The sequence below is a fragment of the Pristiophorus japonicus genome, chromosome 5 (genome assembly GCF_044704955.1).
Source record: "Pristiophorus japonicus isolate sPriJap1 chromosome 5, sPriJap1.hap1, whole genome shotgun sequence".
Classification (NCBI taxonomy): Eukaryota; Metazoa; Chordata; class Chondrichthyes; family Pristiophoridae; genus Pristiophorus; species Pristiophorus japonicus.
The window spans coordinates 277,518,006-277,535,217 of NC_091981.1; the positions used below are offsets into that span (position 1 = coordinate 277,518,006).

Consider the following 17,212-nt stretch of genomic DNA (forward strand, 5'->3'; position numbering starts at 1 on the left):
AAGGAATTTCTTCTCCCAGAGGGTTGTGAATCTGTGGAATTCTCTGCCCACGGAAGCAGTTGAGGCTAGCTCATTGAATATATTCAAATCACAGCTAGATAGATTTTTAACCAATAAGGGAATTAAGGGTTATGGGGAGCGGGCGGGTAAGTGGAGCTGAGTCCACGGCCAGATCAGCCGTGATCTTGTTGGGTGGCGGAGCAGGCTCGAGGGGCTAGATGGCCTACTCCTGTTCCTAATTCTTATGTTCTTATTAATGTTGGGGAAGTCCAGAGCCAGGGGTCACAGTCTGGGGATGGGGGGTGGGCCATTTGGGTCCGAGATGGGGAGCGGCTTCTTCACCCAGAGAGTAGTGAGCCTGTGAAATTCTCTGCCACGGAGAGTTGTTGAGGCCAGTTCACTAAGTGTATTCAAAAAGGAGTTAGATGTAGTCCTTGCTACTAGAGGGATCAAGGGGTATGGCGAGAAAGCAGGAATGGGGTACTGAAGTTGCATGTTCAGTCATGAACTCATTGAATGGCGGTGCAGGCTCGAAGGGCCGAATGGCCTACTCCTGCACCTATTTTCTATGTTTCTATGTAAAGCCTAGAGAGAACGCAGTCTCGCGGGCTTGTGGAGAGCCTGGAACCACTTGAGATTCAGAAATGGTTGTCATGTAAAGCACATACATTTTTACAGAAAGCCCTGGAATAGAGACCATCGGCTTTCTTTGTGGCTCTTTCCAGCCTGCAGTAAGTTGAGTCAAGGTTAGCAAGCCTTCCCAAATTATCAAGTAGTCTGATGCTGAAACCCATTAGATTGTACTTGAGTTCTGGCGAGAGTCATCATCTCTCAGGCTAATTAAGGTAGCTGGCACTGTTGCTGGATTTGGTCTGTCGGATATAATTAGCATGGTGTGAAAAGGAACTTTGATTGTCTGGCTTCTTGGAAATATACAAATAGTTTGCTTACTGGAGGTCCTTACTACTGCCCTTGTATTGCACAGTGAAGGATGCGTTGCCAGTTCTGTCCTTTGAATCCATATAATTCCCTTTTTAGTGCTGTACCTCTCAATTTGTTAATAATAACTGAGTAATCCGCTGATTGTTCCTCTATACTTATTGAGAAGTTGGAGGCTTTATCGATTTCCGTAATGCCTGTAGAGTTTTTCAAATAGTTTTTGGTAGAAGGACCCCTTTGCAAATTGATTAGTAATCACGGACCCCCCCCCTCCCCCCCCATTTAAATTATTATTGCCCCCTTGTATTGATACTGTACTAGGATCTTCTGACAATAAATTGCAATATAACTATGCTGACATTTACAAAACGGAATCCCTCGATGTATGGATTTTAAAAAAATTACAAATGCATTGGTTTTTCACTATATTCAAGTGCTGCCCAGATTATTGTCAGATTTTCTCCTTGGCCAGCCCTTGACCGTGGACAGATCTAATGTAATGTATGTCCGACCTTTTGGCCGTATCCCGACGCTGCTGCAGGTAGATGGGTTGGGATCTTTGTTTACAGACGGTTGGTTCCTCTCCGAACAGCTGGCCTTGCCATCTATCTTTTTATATATTTCTTTTAAAAAGCTTGTAAATTTGATTTTGGCTGACAGCACTGCATATCTGTGGTAAAATTATATGAAAGCAATGATCATTCAAAACTCGAAGGGCTTCTTTACATTTTAAATTCTTGTGTTACTTTCTCCAAGTGAGTCAAGACATTCACAAATGGTTGAATTTATGGGCAGACGTACACAGTTTTTGGCTTGTTACAGAAGATTATGATAGAGCAGTTGCAACATGTTCAAGAAAGGTTTCAAAAGTGAGTTATATCAGCGAGTATATTCAGTCTGACCGTGACAAAAGGCTCTGTGCTTTTCCGCCCCCGACTCCTGTTGCTGGCGGTGGCATTGTGGCTGCTGCTGGTCCGCAGTCTTTTTCCCTCGTCCTTCTCTTCTTCCTTCTTCCTGCAGTGTAGAGCCACTGCTGCCCCATTCAGCAGTGTCCGGCCGCTCCGCACCAACTCGCTCCTCGTCGCCAATTGAGGTTTCTCGCGGGCCCCCTCGAAATTCTCTTAAGGACCCCCAGCAGTCCGTGGACATCCAGTACTGGATGAGCAGAATTTTCTCCAATTAAATATTGGGAAGACCGAAGCCATTGTCTTTGGACCCCACCACAAACTACGCTCCCTGGCCACCAACTCCATCCCTCTCTCAAGCATCTGTTTGAGGCTAAACTAGACTGTTCACAATCTAAGTGTCATATTTGACCCTGAAATGAGCTTCCAGCCACACATCCGCAGCATAATTAAAATCGCCTTTTTCCACCTCCATAACATTGCCTGTCTCTATCCCTGCCTCAGCTCATCTGCTGCTGAAGCCCTCATCCATGCCTTTGTTACCTCAAGACTTGACTACTCCAACACACTCCTGGCTGGCCTCCCACATTCTACCCTACATAAACTTGAGGTCATCCAAAACCCAGCAGCCCTTGTCCTAACCAAGTCCCGTTCACCCATTACCCCTGTACTAGCTAACCTACATAGGCTCTCGGTTAAGCGACGCCTCGATTTCAAAATTCTCATTTTTGTTTACAAATCCCTCCATGGCCTTGCTCCTCCCTATCTCTGTAATCTCTTTCAGCCTCACAACCCCCCGAGATATCTGCGCTCCTCAAATTCTGTCCTCCTTGAACATCCCTGATTATAAGGGGGCCTAAGCTCTGGAACTCCCTCCCTAAACCTCTCTGCCTCTCTACCTCTCTTTCCTCCTTTAAGATGCTCCTTAAAACATACCTCTTTGACCAAGCTTTTCTTCATCTGCCGTAATTTCTTCTTCTGTGGCTCAGTGTCAAATTTTTTCTTTTTGTCTTACAACACTCCTGTGAAGTACCTAAGGATGTTTTTCTACGTTGAAGGCGCTATATAAATACAAGTTGTTGTTTACATTTGTTAAATATGTTACAATGCACAAAAAATGTGACATATCTTGTCTTCAACTTGTACTGCAGCACTGCTCTGGATGCAGAATCCCTTCTGATGTGGGTATGTACTCAAAAAAAAAAACCTTGCCGTCCAGGTGAACAGTCTGTGCCTCAAAATGCAGTGTTCTAATAATTCTACTAGAGGACACGCTTTTGTGTAGAAGCAATTTTTATCTGTTGTGCTTACTGTACATTAAAAGTGGTCATTCACCCCCAATACAATTGCTGGAGATGTAACTTGGCAATAATGTGTTTTGAATTTTACACCAGGGATTACGTAAAGGCACAAGAGTTCAGTCAATCAAAACTAGTCCCTCTCCTGACTTCGCTCTCCCAGTATAGCATCCAGCTACAATTTGAATCATCTTATGTTTTTTTTTGGGGGGGGTGAAATTTATCTTTGGTGCTAATGCAAAACAGGATAGCAAATTGGCAGCTGATTTTATAGTTTGAAAGACTTGCATTTATGACTACTGGACGTCTCATAAGAACATAAGAAATAGGAGCAGAAGTCGGCCATTTGGCCCCTCGAGCCTGCTCCGCCATTCAATAAGATCATGGCTGATCTGATCTTGGCCTCAACTCCACTTTCCTGCCCACTCCCCATTACCTTCGACTCCCCTATCGTTCAAAAATCTGTCTATCTCCACAATAAATATATTCAATCACCCACGACGCTCTGAGAGAAGAAATTCCTCCTCATCTCCATTTTAACTGTGCAATCCCTATTCTGAAACTATTCCCCCACGAGGGGAAACATCCTCTATGCATCTACCCTGTCCAGCCCCCTCAGAATCTTACACGTTTCAATAAGAACACCTCTAATTCTTCTAAACTCCAATGAATATAGGCCCAACCTGCTCAACCTTTCTTCATAAGACAACCCCTTCATCTCAGGAATCAACAGAGAAAGTGAACTTTCTCTGAACTGCATCCAATGCAAGTATATCCCTCCTTTAAATAATGAGACCAAAACTGTAGGCAGTACTCCAGGTGTGGTCTCCCCAATGCCCTGTACAGTTGTAGCAAGACTTGCCTACTTTTATACTCCATTCCCCTTGCAATAAAGGCCAACATTCCATTTGCTTTCCTAATTACTTGCTGTACCTGCATGCTAACTTTTTGCGTTTCATGTACAAGGACCCCCAGATCCCTCTGTACTGCAGCATTTTGTAGTCTCTCCATTTAAATAATTTTCGTTTTTATTCTTCCCACCACATAGTACATTATATCTGCCAAATTTTTGTCCACTCACTTAACCTATCTATATCCTGTTGCAGATTCTTTGTGTCCTCTTCACAACTTGCTTTCCCACCTATCTTTGTATCATCAGCAAATTTGGCTATACAGGGTATTACACTTGATCCCTTCATCCAAGTCATTAATATAGATTGTAAATAGTTGCGGCTCCAGCCCTGATCCCTGCGGCACCCCACTAGTTACAGTTTGCCAACCTGAAAATGACCCATTTATCCCAACTCTCTTTTCTGTTAGTTAGCCAATTTTCTATCCATGCTATTACCCCCCAACCCTGTGAAATCTTATCTTGTGCAGTAACCTCTTACGTGGCACCTTATCAAATGCCTTCTGGAAATGTCTCACTGCTTTACTTTTGAAGTGTATTCACTGTTGTAATGTGGGAAACGCGGCAGCCAACTTGTGCACAGCAAACTCCCATAAACAGCAATGTGATAATGACCAGATAATCCGTTTTTTAGTGATGTTGATTGAGGGATCAATATTGGCCAGGACACCGGGGATAACTCCGCTGCTCTTTTTCAAAATAGTGCCATGGGATCTTTTACATCCAACTGAGAAAGCAGACGGGGCCTCGGTTTAACGTCTCATCTGAAAGACGGCATCACCGACAGTGCGGCATTCCCTCAGCACTGCACTGTCAGCTTAGATTTATGTGCTCAAGTTCCTGGAGTGGGACTTGAACCCATGACCTTCTGACTCGGGCGAGAGTGCAACAACTGAGCCACAGCTGACACTTTGCCCCATTTTCTTTACTGTTGAAGTTAAACGGGCTGCTGATTCACTATTGCCTATTTTGCAGTACTGCCCAAAATTAATTTTGCCCCCTTTGGCTCTACTACTTCATCCAAAAAGTTATTCCCAAACATTTATCACTCTTCGATTAAAGAGTTTCTTCCTAATATATGTTTTAAATTTCCTGTTCACAGGATAGCTTATGTTTCTACTTTCTTGGCTTTGTTTGAAGTAATACTCTGGGTTTATTCGCATCATTTTAATTTTTTTAATAAGGGACCTTAATAAGGTCCGCCTCTCTCTGTTTCCTTAAGCATCTCTTTTTGGGGCTATACGTCTCTCTCTTCCTCAGTCAGCCAGCGAGGTGATCTTCCTGCATCTGCTATAAACTTGAAGCTAGCTGGGGATTAAGATGTCGGCTCAAAATTGATGTTATAGGGCTTCAGGACCTGGGACTTCTCTTCTACCTCGAGTAGATTTTGCCCCTGAGAGTCATAATATGATGACACCCTGCTGGCCCTCCATGTCAAAGTACAGTATGAAAGCAGATCGGTGGGGAGGGCGTAGCAACAGAATATGGATTGGGAGTCTAAAAATTAACAGGTTAAACTAAAACAGCCCGTTATCAGCTGAATAACGTAGTCAACTTGTTTACAAAAGAACATGGCTTTCTTCCCACAACCTCACTGACCCTGGTGCTAATAGTGGCTCTGATTCTATTTAAGACTTCATTTCTATTCAGTGAAGTCATGCAATTCGAGAAATTGAACGCTGCAAGACTTTGAATATTAATCTAACACTGCAGGGAGGTTCTGACTAGGCAAAATTGTGAATATATAGTATCTCTGAACACAGTGACTAAAAGGAGGGTGCTATGCCAGTATTGTGTTGATGCTTTAACTCTAAGGGCTCCATTTTCCCCAGTTATCTGCGGCGTTTTTTTGACGCGTGACGCTTTTTTTGGCCTAAATTAAAATAGCCAAGGTTCCCAAAGTTTCTGCGCCAGCGTATCTCAAGTTAGTTACGATTTTTTAGGTTAGTATTTTTTTGTGTCATAGGAGGCGTAACCTGATGCCTGCACCAGTTTTTCAGATTCAAGTTTGGCCAATTTACATTTCTCCTAGGACGGCATAAGTGATCACTCCCAAAAAACCTTCTGGGCGCTTAAAAAAACCAGCGCACATTAAACAATCAGCGCAGAAACACACCATTGTTTTTATGCAAAGTTTTGGAGGGAGTCAAGAAGACATTGAATATGCATCATAAAGCTTAATTTTTTCAAACTCAAAATGGAGAAAATGGAAGTCTAATTCAATTCTTTCATTTTGGATTTTTTTTTCAAAGTGCGACGCCACCACCGAACATCTCCTCACTGGGATCAAGGGTTGGAGCGTCGGCCGGCAGAATCGCTCCCTCGCCCAGACACAGGGGCTTGGGGCTCGGCTTCAAAAAAAAGCCCGGGGTGGTGGAAGTCGAACTGAAGGGATGAGAAGTCTTACACTATGCAGCAGCTTCAAAAGAAGCCTGGGGGTGGGGGGGCGGGGGTGTGTGGTGTGGTGGTGGAAGTCGAGCCCCTGTGTCCAGGCATGGGAGCGATTCTGCCAACCGACCCTCGAGCCCAGTGCGAAGATGTTCCGATGGTGGTGGGATGATACTTTGAAAATAATCTAAAATTTTAGAATTGCGTTAGACTTCGTTGCCCCAAATGTCCTCATTGAATACCTAGCTTCCTGTTCTAAGCAAGCCTATTGAGCATGCGCAGACCAGAGTGTGGTCCATACTAGGGAGTGTACCTTGGGGAGCTGTTTTGAGCTTCTTGCAAAGATACAGTTTAATTATGGGGGCAATATTGACAATGCCATACCTCATGCAAACCTTCTGCATGATGGTGCTGCAGAGGAGACGATTGATTCGACGTCATCGCATGAGGAACCTCAGCACGTAGTAGGATGATGGGCAGGAGGCCTTACCACCTCGGGTATATCGAGACAGGCAATCATACCTGCACCTGAGTGATGCAGACTGTAAGAGAAGGCTGCGTTTCCACAAAGAAGTTGTAACAGAGATCTGTGAGTTAATAAAAGCAAACTTGCATCAGGAGGACTGCATTGTCAGTTTAAATAAAGGTTACAACTGCACTTTTATTTTATGCATCTGGATCATTCCAGGCCACAACTGGGGATGTATGCGCCATTTCTCAACATGCAACACATATTTGCATTCGGCAGGTGACTGCTGCACTATATGCCCGGAGCAATGACTACATAAAATTTTCCATGACCGCCCAGGCAATGAGTGTCAGGGCTGTGGGTTTTTCCAGGATTGCTGGCTTCCCAAAGGTACAGGACTGCATTGATTGTACCCACATCGTCTTGTGAGCATTTGGAGGATTCAGAGATGTACAGGAACGGAAGAGGCTTCCACTCTGTGAATGTGTAGCTTGTGTGTGATGACGTGTATCGCATCATGACAGTTGATGAGAGATACCCGAGGAGCACCCATAATGCTTTCATCCTGCCACATTTCAGCAGCAGCCAGAAGGGCAGAGCTGGCTGCTGGGAGACAAAGGGTATGGCCTCACCACTTGGCTCATGACGCCCCTACTCGTAACCCGGGTGGAGCTGACCGGAAATACAACATGTCGCACATTGCAACGCACAGCATAATAGAGAGGACCATCTTGGAGCAGCATTTCCGATGCCTGGACCATTCTGGAGGCTACTTGCAATATTCCCCTGAGATTGTCGGTGAGATTGTCGGTCAGTTCACTGTTTGCTGCATGCTGCATAACTTAGAAACATGGAAAATAGGTGCAGGAGTAGGCCATTCGGCCCTTCACCACCATTCAATAAGATCATGGCTGATCATTCACCTCAGTATCCCTTTCCTGCTTTCTCTCCATACCCCTTGATCCCTTTAGCTGTAAGGGCCACATCTAACGCCCTCTTGAATATATCCAATGAACTGGCATCAGCAACTCTCTGCGGCAGGGAATTCCACATGTTAACAACTCTCTGAGTGAAGAAGTTTCTCCTCATCTCAGTCCTAAATGGCCTACCCTTTATCCTAAGACTGTGACCCCTGATTCTGGACTTCCTCAACATCGGGAACATTCTTCCCGTATCTAACCTGTCCCATCCCGTCAGAATCTTATACGTTTCTATGAGATCTCCTCTCATCCTTCTAAACTCCAGTGTATAAAGGCCCAGTTGATCCAGTCTCTCCTCATATTTCAGTCCAGCCATCCCTGGAATCAGTCTGGTGAACCTTTGCTGCACTCCCTCAATAGCAAGAACGTCCTTTCTCAGATTAGGAGACCAAAACTGAACACAATATTCATGGGGCAGCAGCAGCTGATAGTAGAAGGTCCAGCTGATGTAATAGTGGCTGATGATGATGAGGAGGAGGACGATGAAGCCACGCAACTACAAACCCGGAGCACAACAGCGGAGGAGAACGGGCCGTCATGCCCCTTTAACGATTGCTCGAGCTTTGCACCAGCAGCTAATCCGTGAACTGCTTTGCTGCCTGAAGGCTCAGCGGCAGCTATTCCACATGGACCATGTTTACTATTTGGACCTGTTCCGTAATGTGTTGTGTTAATGAAATAAATAATGGAAATGATTATTTTTTAGTTCAAAAGGTTGTTCATAATGGAACAAATAATGGAAATGATTCAGTTATAATTTAAGGTATATTTTATTCAAAAGTTTAACACTTGTTTGTATTAACATAGAAACATTGACAATAGGTGCAGGAGTAGGCCATTCGGCCCTTTGAGCCTGCACCGCCATTCCATGAGTTCATGGCTGAACATGCAACTTCAGTACCCCATTCCTGCTTTCTCGCCATACCGCTTGATCACCCGAGTAGTAAGGACTACATCTAACTCCTTTTTGAATATATTTAGTGAATTGGCCTCAACAACTTTCTGCGGTAGAGAATTCCACAGGTTCACCACTCTCTGGGTGAAGATGTTTCTCCTCATCTCGGTCCTAAATGGCTCACCCCTTATCCTTAGACTGTGACCCCTGGTTCTGGACTTCCCCAACATTGGGAACATTCTTCCTGCATCTAATCTGTCTAAACCCGTCAGAATTGTAAACGTTTCTATGAGATCCCCTCTCATTCTTCTGAACTCCAGTGAATACAAGCCCAGTTGATCCAGTCTTTCTTGATATGTCAGTCCTGCCATCCCGGGAATCAGTCTGGTGAACCTTCGCTGCACTCCCTCAATAGCAAGAATGTCCTTTCTCAAGTTAGGAGACCAAAACTGTACACAATACTCCAGGTGTGGCCTCACCAAGGCCCTATACAACTGTAGGAACACCTCCCTGCCCCTGTACTCAAATTCCCTCACTGTGAGGCCAACATGCCATTTGCTTTCTTAACCGCCTGCTGTACCTGCATGCTAACCTTCAATGACTGATGTACCATGACACCCAGGTCTCATTGCACCTCCCCTTTTCCTAATCTGTCACCATTCAGATAATAGTTTGTCTCTCTGTTTTTACCACCAAAGTGGATAACCTCATATTTATCCACATTATACTTCATCTGCCATGCATTTGCCCACTCACTTAACCTATCCAAGTCACACTGCAGCCTCATAGCATCCTCCTCGCAGCTCACACTGCCACCCAACTTAGTGTCATCCGCAAATTTGGAGGTACTACATTTAATCCCCTCGTCTAAATCATTAATGTACAGTGTAAACAGCTGGGGCCCCAGCACAGAACCTTGCGGTACCCCACTAGTCACTGCCTGCCATTCTGAAAAGTACCCATTTACTCCTACTCTTTGCTTCCTGTCTGCCAACCAGTTCTCAATCCACGTCAGCACACTACCCCCAATCCCATGTGCTTTAACTTTGCACATTAATCTCTTGTGTGGGACCTTGTCGAAAGTCTTCTGAAAGTCCAAATACACCACATCAACTGATTCCCCCTTGTCCACTCTACTGGAAACATCCTCAAAAAATTCCAGAAGATTTGTCAAGCATGATTTCCCTTTCACAAATCCATGCTGACTTGGACCTATCATGTCACCTCTTTCCAAATGCGCTGCTATGGCATCCTTAATAATTGATTCCATCATTTTACCCACTACTGAGGTCAGGCTGACCGGTCTATAATTCCCTGTTTTCTCTCTCCCTCCTTTTTTAAAAAGTGGGGTTACATTGGCTACCCTCCACTCCATAGGAACCGATCCAGAGTCTATGGAATGTTGGAAAATGACTGTCAATGCATCCACTATTTCCAAGGCCATCTCCTTAAGTACTCTGGGATGCAGTCCATCAGGCCCTGGGGATTTATCGGCCTTCAATCCCATCAATTTCCCCAACACAATTTCCCGACTAATAAGGATTTCCCTCAGTTCCTCCTTCTTACTGGACCCTCTGACCCCTTTTATATCCGGAAGGTTATTTGTGTCCTCCTTAGTGAATACCGAACCAAAGTACTTGTTCAATTGGTCTGCCATTTCTTTGTTCCCCGTTATGACTTCCCCTGATTCTGACTGCAGGGGACCTACGTTTTTCTTTACTAGCCTTTTTCTCTTTACATATCTATAGAAGCTTTTGCAGTCCGTCTTAATGTTCCCTGCAAGCTTCCTCTCATACTCTATTTTCCCTGACCTAATCAAACCCTTTGTCCTCCTCTGCTGAGTTCTAAATTTCTCCCAGTCCCTGGGTTCGCTGCTATTTCTGGCCAATTTGTATGCCACTTCCTTGGCTTTAATACTATCCCTGATTTCCCTTGATAGCCACGGTTGAGCCACCTTCCCTTTTTTATTTTTACACCATACAGGGATGTACAATTGTTGTAGTTCATCCATGCAGTCTCTAAATATCTGCCATTGCCCATCCACAGACAACCCCTTCAGTATCATTCGCCAATCTATCCTAGCCAATTAACGCCTCATACCTTCAAAGTTACCCTTCTTTAAGTTCTGGACCATGGTCTCTGAATTAACTGTTTCATTCTCCATCCTAATGCAGAATTCCACCATATTATGGTCACTCTTCCCCAAGGGGCCTCGCACAACGAGATTGCTAATTAATCCTCTCTCATTGCATAACACCCCGTCTAAGATGGCCTCCCCCCTAGTTGGTTCCTCGACCTATTGGTCTAGAAAACCATCCCATCTGCACTCCACAAAATCCTCCTCCACCGTATTTTTTCCAGTTTCGTTAGCCCAATCTATATGCATATTAAAGTCACCCATGATAACTGCTGCACATTTATTGCATGCACCCCTAATTTCCTGTTTGATACCCTCCCCAACATCACTACTACTGTTTGGAGGTCTGTACACAACTCCCACTAGTGTTTTCTGCCCCTTGGTATTCCGTAGCTCCACCCATACCGATTCCACATCATCCAAGCTAATGTCTTTCCTTACAATTGCATTAATTTCCTCTTTAACCAGCAATGCCACCCTGCCTCCTTTTCCTTTCTGTCTATCCTTCCTAAATGTTGAATACCATTGGATGTTGAGTTCCCAGCCTTGGTCACCCTGGAGCCATGTCTCCGTGATGCCAACCATATCATATCCGTTAACTGCTATCTGCACAGTTAATTCGTCCACCTTATTCCGAATACTCCTCGCATTGAGGCACAGAGCCTTCAGGCTTGCCTTTTTAACGCACGTAGACCCTTTAGAGTTTTGCTGCAAAGTGGCCCTTTTTGTTTTTTGCCTTGGGTTTCTCTACCCTCCACTTTTACTCATCTCCTTTCTGTCTTTTGCTTCTGTCTCAATTTTGTTTTCCTCTGTCTCCCAGCATTGGTTCGCATCCCTCTGCCTTAACTTTAATAAAAATATTCTTGTATCAAACTTTAAAGTTTTCAGTTAAGATCACTAACAAACTTTTAAACTTGTAAATTTACATAATTTACAAAAAACTTTTAATTTGAGAACAGTTACAACAGTAACAACAATAATAATAACAACAGTCCGGGGTTGGAGATTCCAGTGGGGTGCAGCGAGGCATACCCATGGCCCCACCGTCCGAGGCTGTTGGTCCCAGTGAGATTCTAAGACCGCCAGCTGCGCTTGGTCTTGTTGACTCCACCCCTGCCCGCAGGCGGTGGCGCAGCATTTCTAGGGTTGGTAGCAAGCTTATTCTTTCGAACATCTCGGGTAATGTGCACTCCTTGATGGGGGGCAGGGGTGGGGGTGAGGGTGGGATGGGGACGTGGGCAGGCGATGCGTGGAAGGCACAGCTTGGGCCTCTTCGGAGGCTGGGAGTGGCAGTTAATTCCGTCAATAGCTGCGGGGTCTGTGCGTGTTCCCTTATTGCAGCAACTAACTCCGACATTCCCTCCCTCATGTGCCCCAACAGTGTCTCAACTACCTGCAACATTCCCTCCCTCATGTTCACCGACAGTGCTACCTGCGACATTCCCTCCCTCGTGCACCAACATTGTATCAGCTGCCTGCGACATTCCCTCCCTCGTGTGCCCGGACAGTGTTCCCATTTCTTGTGAGAGTATTGTTACTTCTCCCAATTGTCCCGATACATCATCACCCAAGCCGCTGATGGTGTCCAGGAGTGATCGTGTAAGGTCAATGCTCTCCGCACTCATTGCCATCATCTGAACCACATCTTTTCTATCCTGCACCTCAGGAGAGCACTGTCGAGCTCTCCTTCCCCTTCTCACCCTGGGTGTGCCTCGTTGCATCCCACTGGGACCCGCAGCCTCGGACGGTGGGGCCCTGGGTGTGCCTCGCTGCACCCCACTGGAATCCCCAGCCCCGGACTGTGAGAAACTATGGAATGTCCCAATACATCGTACCACTCAGGAAAGGGCCTGGCACCTGCACCTCCTCCAGAGTGAGGACAAGAGTGGGGGCTTCATTCATCCATCCCCTGCCCCTCCCCCTCCCCTCTTGGTCTGGAAGGTGGGATTGGAAGATGTTCTCCTCTTCAGGCTCGTCCACGTCTGAATCATCTTCTGCATTGCTTCAGCCTTGTCAGGGTGGCCTCAAGTTCTGCAAAATATAACAGAACAGAGAAATGGTTGGCAGCAAAGAAGGGTGCAGGGTGGCATGAGTAGGCTCACACAGCGCAGGCAGCAGGCTCATTTGAAGGACCACGATGAATGATAGCACATTGCATCAACCGAAGCGTAACTGACGGAGACATTCCCATGAACCGCAGCATGACTAGCCCGCACAATACTTAACTTTTAGCAAAGCCAGACTGTGGAATTTGCAAGACTTACCCTCTCCCTCGAATGTGCACTGGTGGTTGCTTTTCTCCAGGCAGGACCCATCAAAGCAGTGATCCTGTCTTCCAAGGGTGTCAGTGGGTTGCAGATTTGCTGGGCCTCCTCCTGTTCGAGTTCTTTCCCTTTTGTTATGTGCCACCTTCCTCTGATGAAAATATAACGTTTTAGAGAGGGTGTCGTTCTGCTGGGTGGGATATACAGATGGTCACATTTACAATGGCAATTCCAGTGAATAAATGAAAATATTACTTGCATTAACTACTTGACCAAGGTCGTGCCACTTCTTTTTGCATTGGCCTCCAGACCTCGGGGTGCTCACCATTGCACTGTAATCTTCTGCAAGTTGGTTCCAGCGTTTCTTTATTTCTTTTGGTGAAACCTTTATGTGACCTCTGCTGGTGTCCAGCTCGTGCCATCTGGCCTCAATTACAGTAACTAGTGCCTCCACTTCATCCTGTGAGAAATTCTTGGTCCTTGAGCTGCATTGTGTATTGTATTGCAGCTCTGATTTTTCCACTGAGAATTCAAGTTCTCACATACAACTGGCCCTTTAAAAATGGCCGAATGCAGCCCGGGAGCTGTACTGGGCATGCACATCCATAGCAGTCATATAAAAAAAGTATTTTTTTTTCCCGTGCACGCGCAGAAGGGGAGGCATTGTTTTTTTTGCCGCAGACCTTAGGCTCCACCTCCCAAAGCTACAGGACGGGATGCGCGGTTCCAATTTCAAAAAATAGAACGGGGAAACTTGCAAGTTATTTTTTTGGAGTAGTCGGGGCCAAAAAACTTGCAATACGCCAAAAAACGGCATTGAGGAAAATTGAGCCCAATATGTGTATGCCACTGCTTTTTACTGTATTTACAAATGTACAGGACTAGGAGAGACCGTTACGGTCCAGCCGATGGGTCCGGTCACAAAGTTTGACAACACTTCTCGTGCTACTTTATCTCTTGTACCTTTTTGCTTTGTACTCGATGTGCTTTGTTTGAAAACAACACTTGGTTTTGTTGCTGGTGGATTTGATGCCAGTTTAATGACGATGTGGCCACGGGTTGAATAGGGAGGTTTTCTCACCTACCAAGTGACTCCCACTGTGAACAATATTAGGGTCTTAATGAAACAATTTTCCACTAGGATATGCCAAATAACAGGCTTCAGTTGGACAATATGCTGCGACATTCTATGACCTCAATTAATAATGTTTCTTTCTTCCTAGGAATGTTAACTATAACTGACTTCATAAACATACTGCACAGATACTACAAGTCACCCATGGTAAGTACTTTCAACAGTCAACATTAAAATCTTGGGAGCCGAGACAAATGAATTTCATGGGGAAAAAGAGCAACTGCAGTTCATATTGAGATTTGAGGGTTGTGTGTAGGAAATTTCTGTGCCTTATCTGATTAATACTCACTGTGCAATAACACTGTTGTGGGAAAAAAATAAATCCATTAGAAAGATTCAATTCATTCAACCTCAGCAACAACAAGCACAACTTGCATTTGTATAGCGCCTTTAACATAGTGAAATGCCCCAATGCTCCTCTTCACAGGAGTGTACGCAGACATGTACAAATAGCACATTACTGTCGCCCCGTGGTTTCGGGGTGTGAGAGGTGAAAGAGTACAGGGCAAGAAGAGGAAACAAATCTCTTGTGATTCTGTTCCTTTAAGAAAATCAGATGACTTTCCACAACTTTGCTGTACACAGGGTCGTACTTTGGGCTACGATCTTACCTCTGTTCGAACGCTGCTTGTTAGTCGAAGATCTCCGTTGTCCCCTACACTGGGGAAGGCGGAAACTGTGATCGTTGTTCAGCATATTTCTTCCTGAAGGAAGCCTCGGTATCAGGGTTATTTGTGTGTCGGCCATAAGGGTGAGTTTAAATTAATACGACAGGGGGAAAGAACAGGAAAGTAGAGTAGGCAGCCCAGAAGAGAATGTGAGCTCTAGTTATAGTTAATGAGCAGGTTAAAAACATTGACTGCAATTAAATAAGACAAGATCGTTTTTTTTTAAAGTTGTAAGAAGGCAAAAAAAGGAATAATTGCCAAGCCAAGGGAATCTAAACTAAAATGTGTGTATATTAATGCACAGTATAAGAAGTAAAATTATGGAACTAATTTTTAAATAAAAAATCATGATATAATCATGAACTATAGCTGGAACTGGATTAAGGCTGGCAATTATGTATGAAATAGACAGGAGGGAAAAGACAGGAAGAAAGGAAGGAGGAGCAGCAGTATTAATTAGAGATAATACATTGAAGCTTAAAGATTTACATGGAGAAGTAGTCCAAACCTAATCATAAACTAAGTGAAGCAAGGGATTGGTCATGGTACTGGGAGTATATTAGACCCTGGAAAGTGGAAGGTAAATTGAGGTTCAGATTTGAGGCAAATTAGGGACATCCATTAACAGTCGAGTCAATAAGGATGAGTTTCCTCGGGGCTTTCCCACAGTCACCATAACTTCGGCAGAAGGCCACAGGAAACCCCCTTTATGTGCATAACCAGGTTTCTGCCGAATTTACAATGGTGATGTTGGAGAATCCCTGAGAAAATTTATCCAAAAATAAACATGGAAAGGGAAAATATAGATACGGGATAGGAAAAATGTTCAATGACAAAGGGGAGGGTTTTTTTTTTAAACACCGTGTTCAGGATTATTTTCTCCTAGCATATTTTATTAATTGACCTGGCTCAGGGCGATGAAGCATAACAAGTCGGCAGTCTAAAAGTAGGGATACGGTGACTCCAGTATTCTTAGGTTCAGTATAAGAATAGTAAAAGGAAAAGTCATGGTCAAGCAGAATATAGCAAATAAATATGGCCGTCTCGTGTCTAGCTTAAATAAAAGGAAAGATTGGCGAATTGAGGTATAGATCAGCAATGAGAAATATTTAAACAGGAGTGATAGAAAGGATAAGGAGAAAATGGAGAGTTTGGGGTTTGTGGAGTGATATGGAGATACGATCAAATTTGAACCCAAAAAAAGAAGCACTTAAAACTTACATGGGCAGATAATAAGCCAGTATTTAAAAAAAAAAAAATGGGAAACTACAAAAAGGGAGGCTAACCGGGAGTAGAGTAAATTAGCACACTACATAAAGGGCAATAAGGCGTTAACCAAGCTGGCGTAAGTCTGCTACGAGGTGGAATGCTTCTCGTAGAGAGTGAAAGAATAGTAATTAAATAATTTGCCTTGGTTTTCACAGAGGAAGTGATTATTGAGATTAAAGAATCACCAAGGGTGTTTGTCAAACAGTTAGTGGGAGGTAATATTCAGAAAGATGGTGCGAAAGAAATGAGTCAAACATAAGGTAGACAAACACCAGGACCTGATAGTTTACAAGAACCAGCAGTTTTCCAAGATTCTGAGAGAAGGAAAATTGTGCTGGACTATGGGATAGCAAATGTGACGTCTGTCTTCAACAAAGAGCTGACAAGCCATAAGCTAGATTATAAATCAGGCAGTCTTATTTCAATTGTAGGTTTATAATACAGGATGAAATTACTAAGTACTTGGAGAAACATTCGTTATTTAGGGTCAGTTGAGTATACTCACGGCTGAGATAGATAGATTTTTGGACACTCGGGGAATCGAGGGTTATGGGAATCCAGCAGGAAAGTGGAGATGGGGTGGAAGATCAGTCATGATCTCATTGAAGGGCAACGACTTGGAGAAGGGCGACTGGATTGGACGTCATCAAAATCAAGGTCGCTGATTGGAGCATGGGCAGGTACAGCAGGAGAGGCGGCGAGGTCGGGGTGAAGGAGCGGCGAGAGATTGCAGAGCAACGTGATCGGGGCCCAGGAGAAGCGCGAGTTCAGGGCCCAGAAGTGGCGTGGGCTCAGGGGCAGCACGGGCCAACCTACACTGCGATATGTGTGTGCACTAGGTCCGTGACGCAGAGCTAGTCTCCAGTCATCTTGGTTAACCCTTGCCACTGGAACAAGACCTAGCTCTGCCAAGCCCATGTGGTGGTTGATGTGCAACGGCCACCACACGGTTAAA

At 44.7% G+C, this 17,212-nt stretch overlaps 1 protein-coding gene across 3 annotated transcripts in view; it reads left to right on the top strand.

The window, feature by feature from the left end:
* LOC139264713 (5'-AMP-activated protein kinase subunit gamma-2-like) overlaps positions 1-17,212 on the top strand; it is a 574,817-nt gene that overhangs the window by 494,739 nt on the left and 62,866 nt on the right. For all 3 annotated transcript variants that reach the window (XM_070881658.1, XM_070881657.1, XM_070881659.1), the window contains one exon: positions 14,409-14,467. In XM_070881658.1, the coding sequence (XP_070737759.1) occupies positions 14,409-14,467 (59 nt within the window). The remainder of the gene's footprint in view (positions 1-14,408; positions 14,468-17,212) is intronic.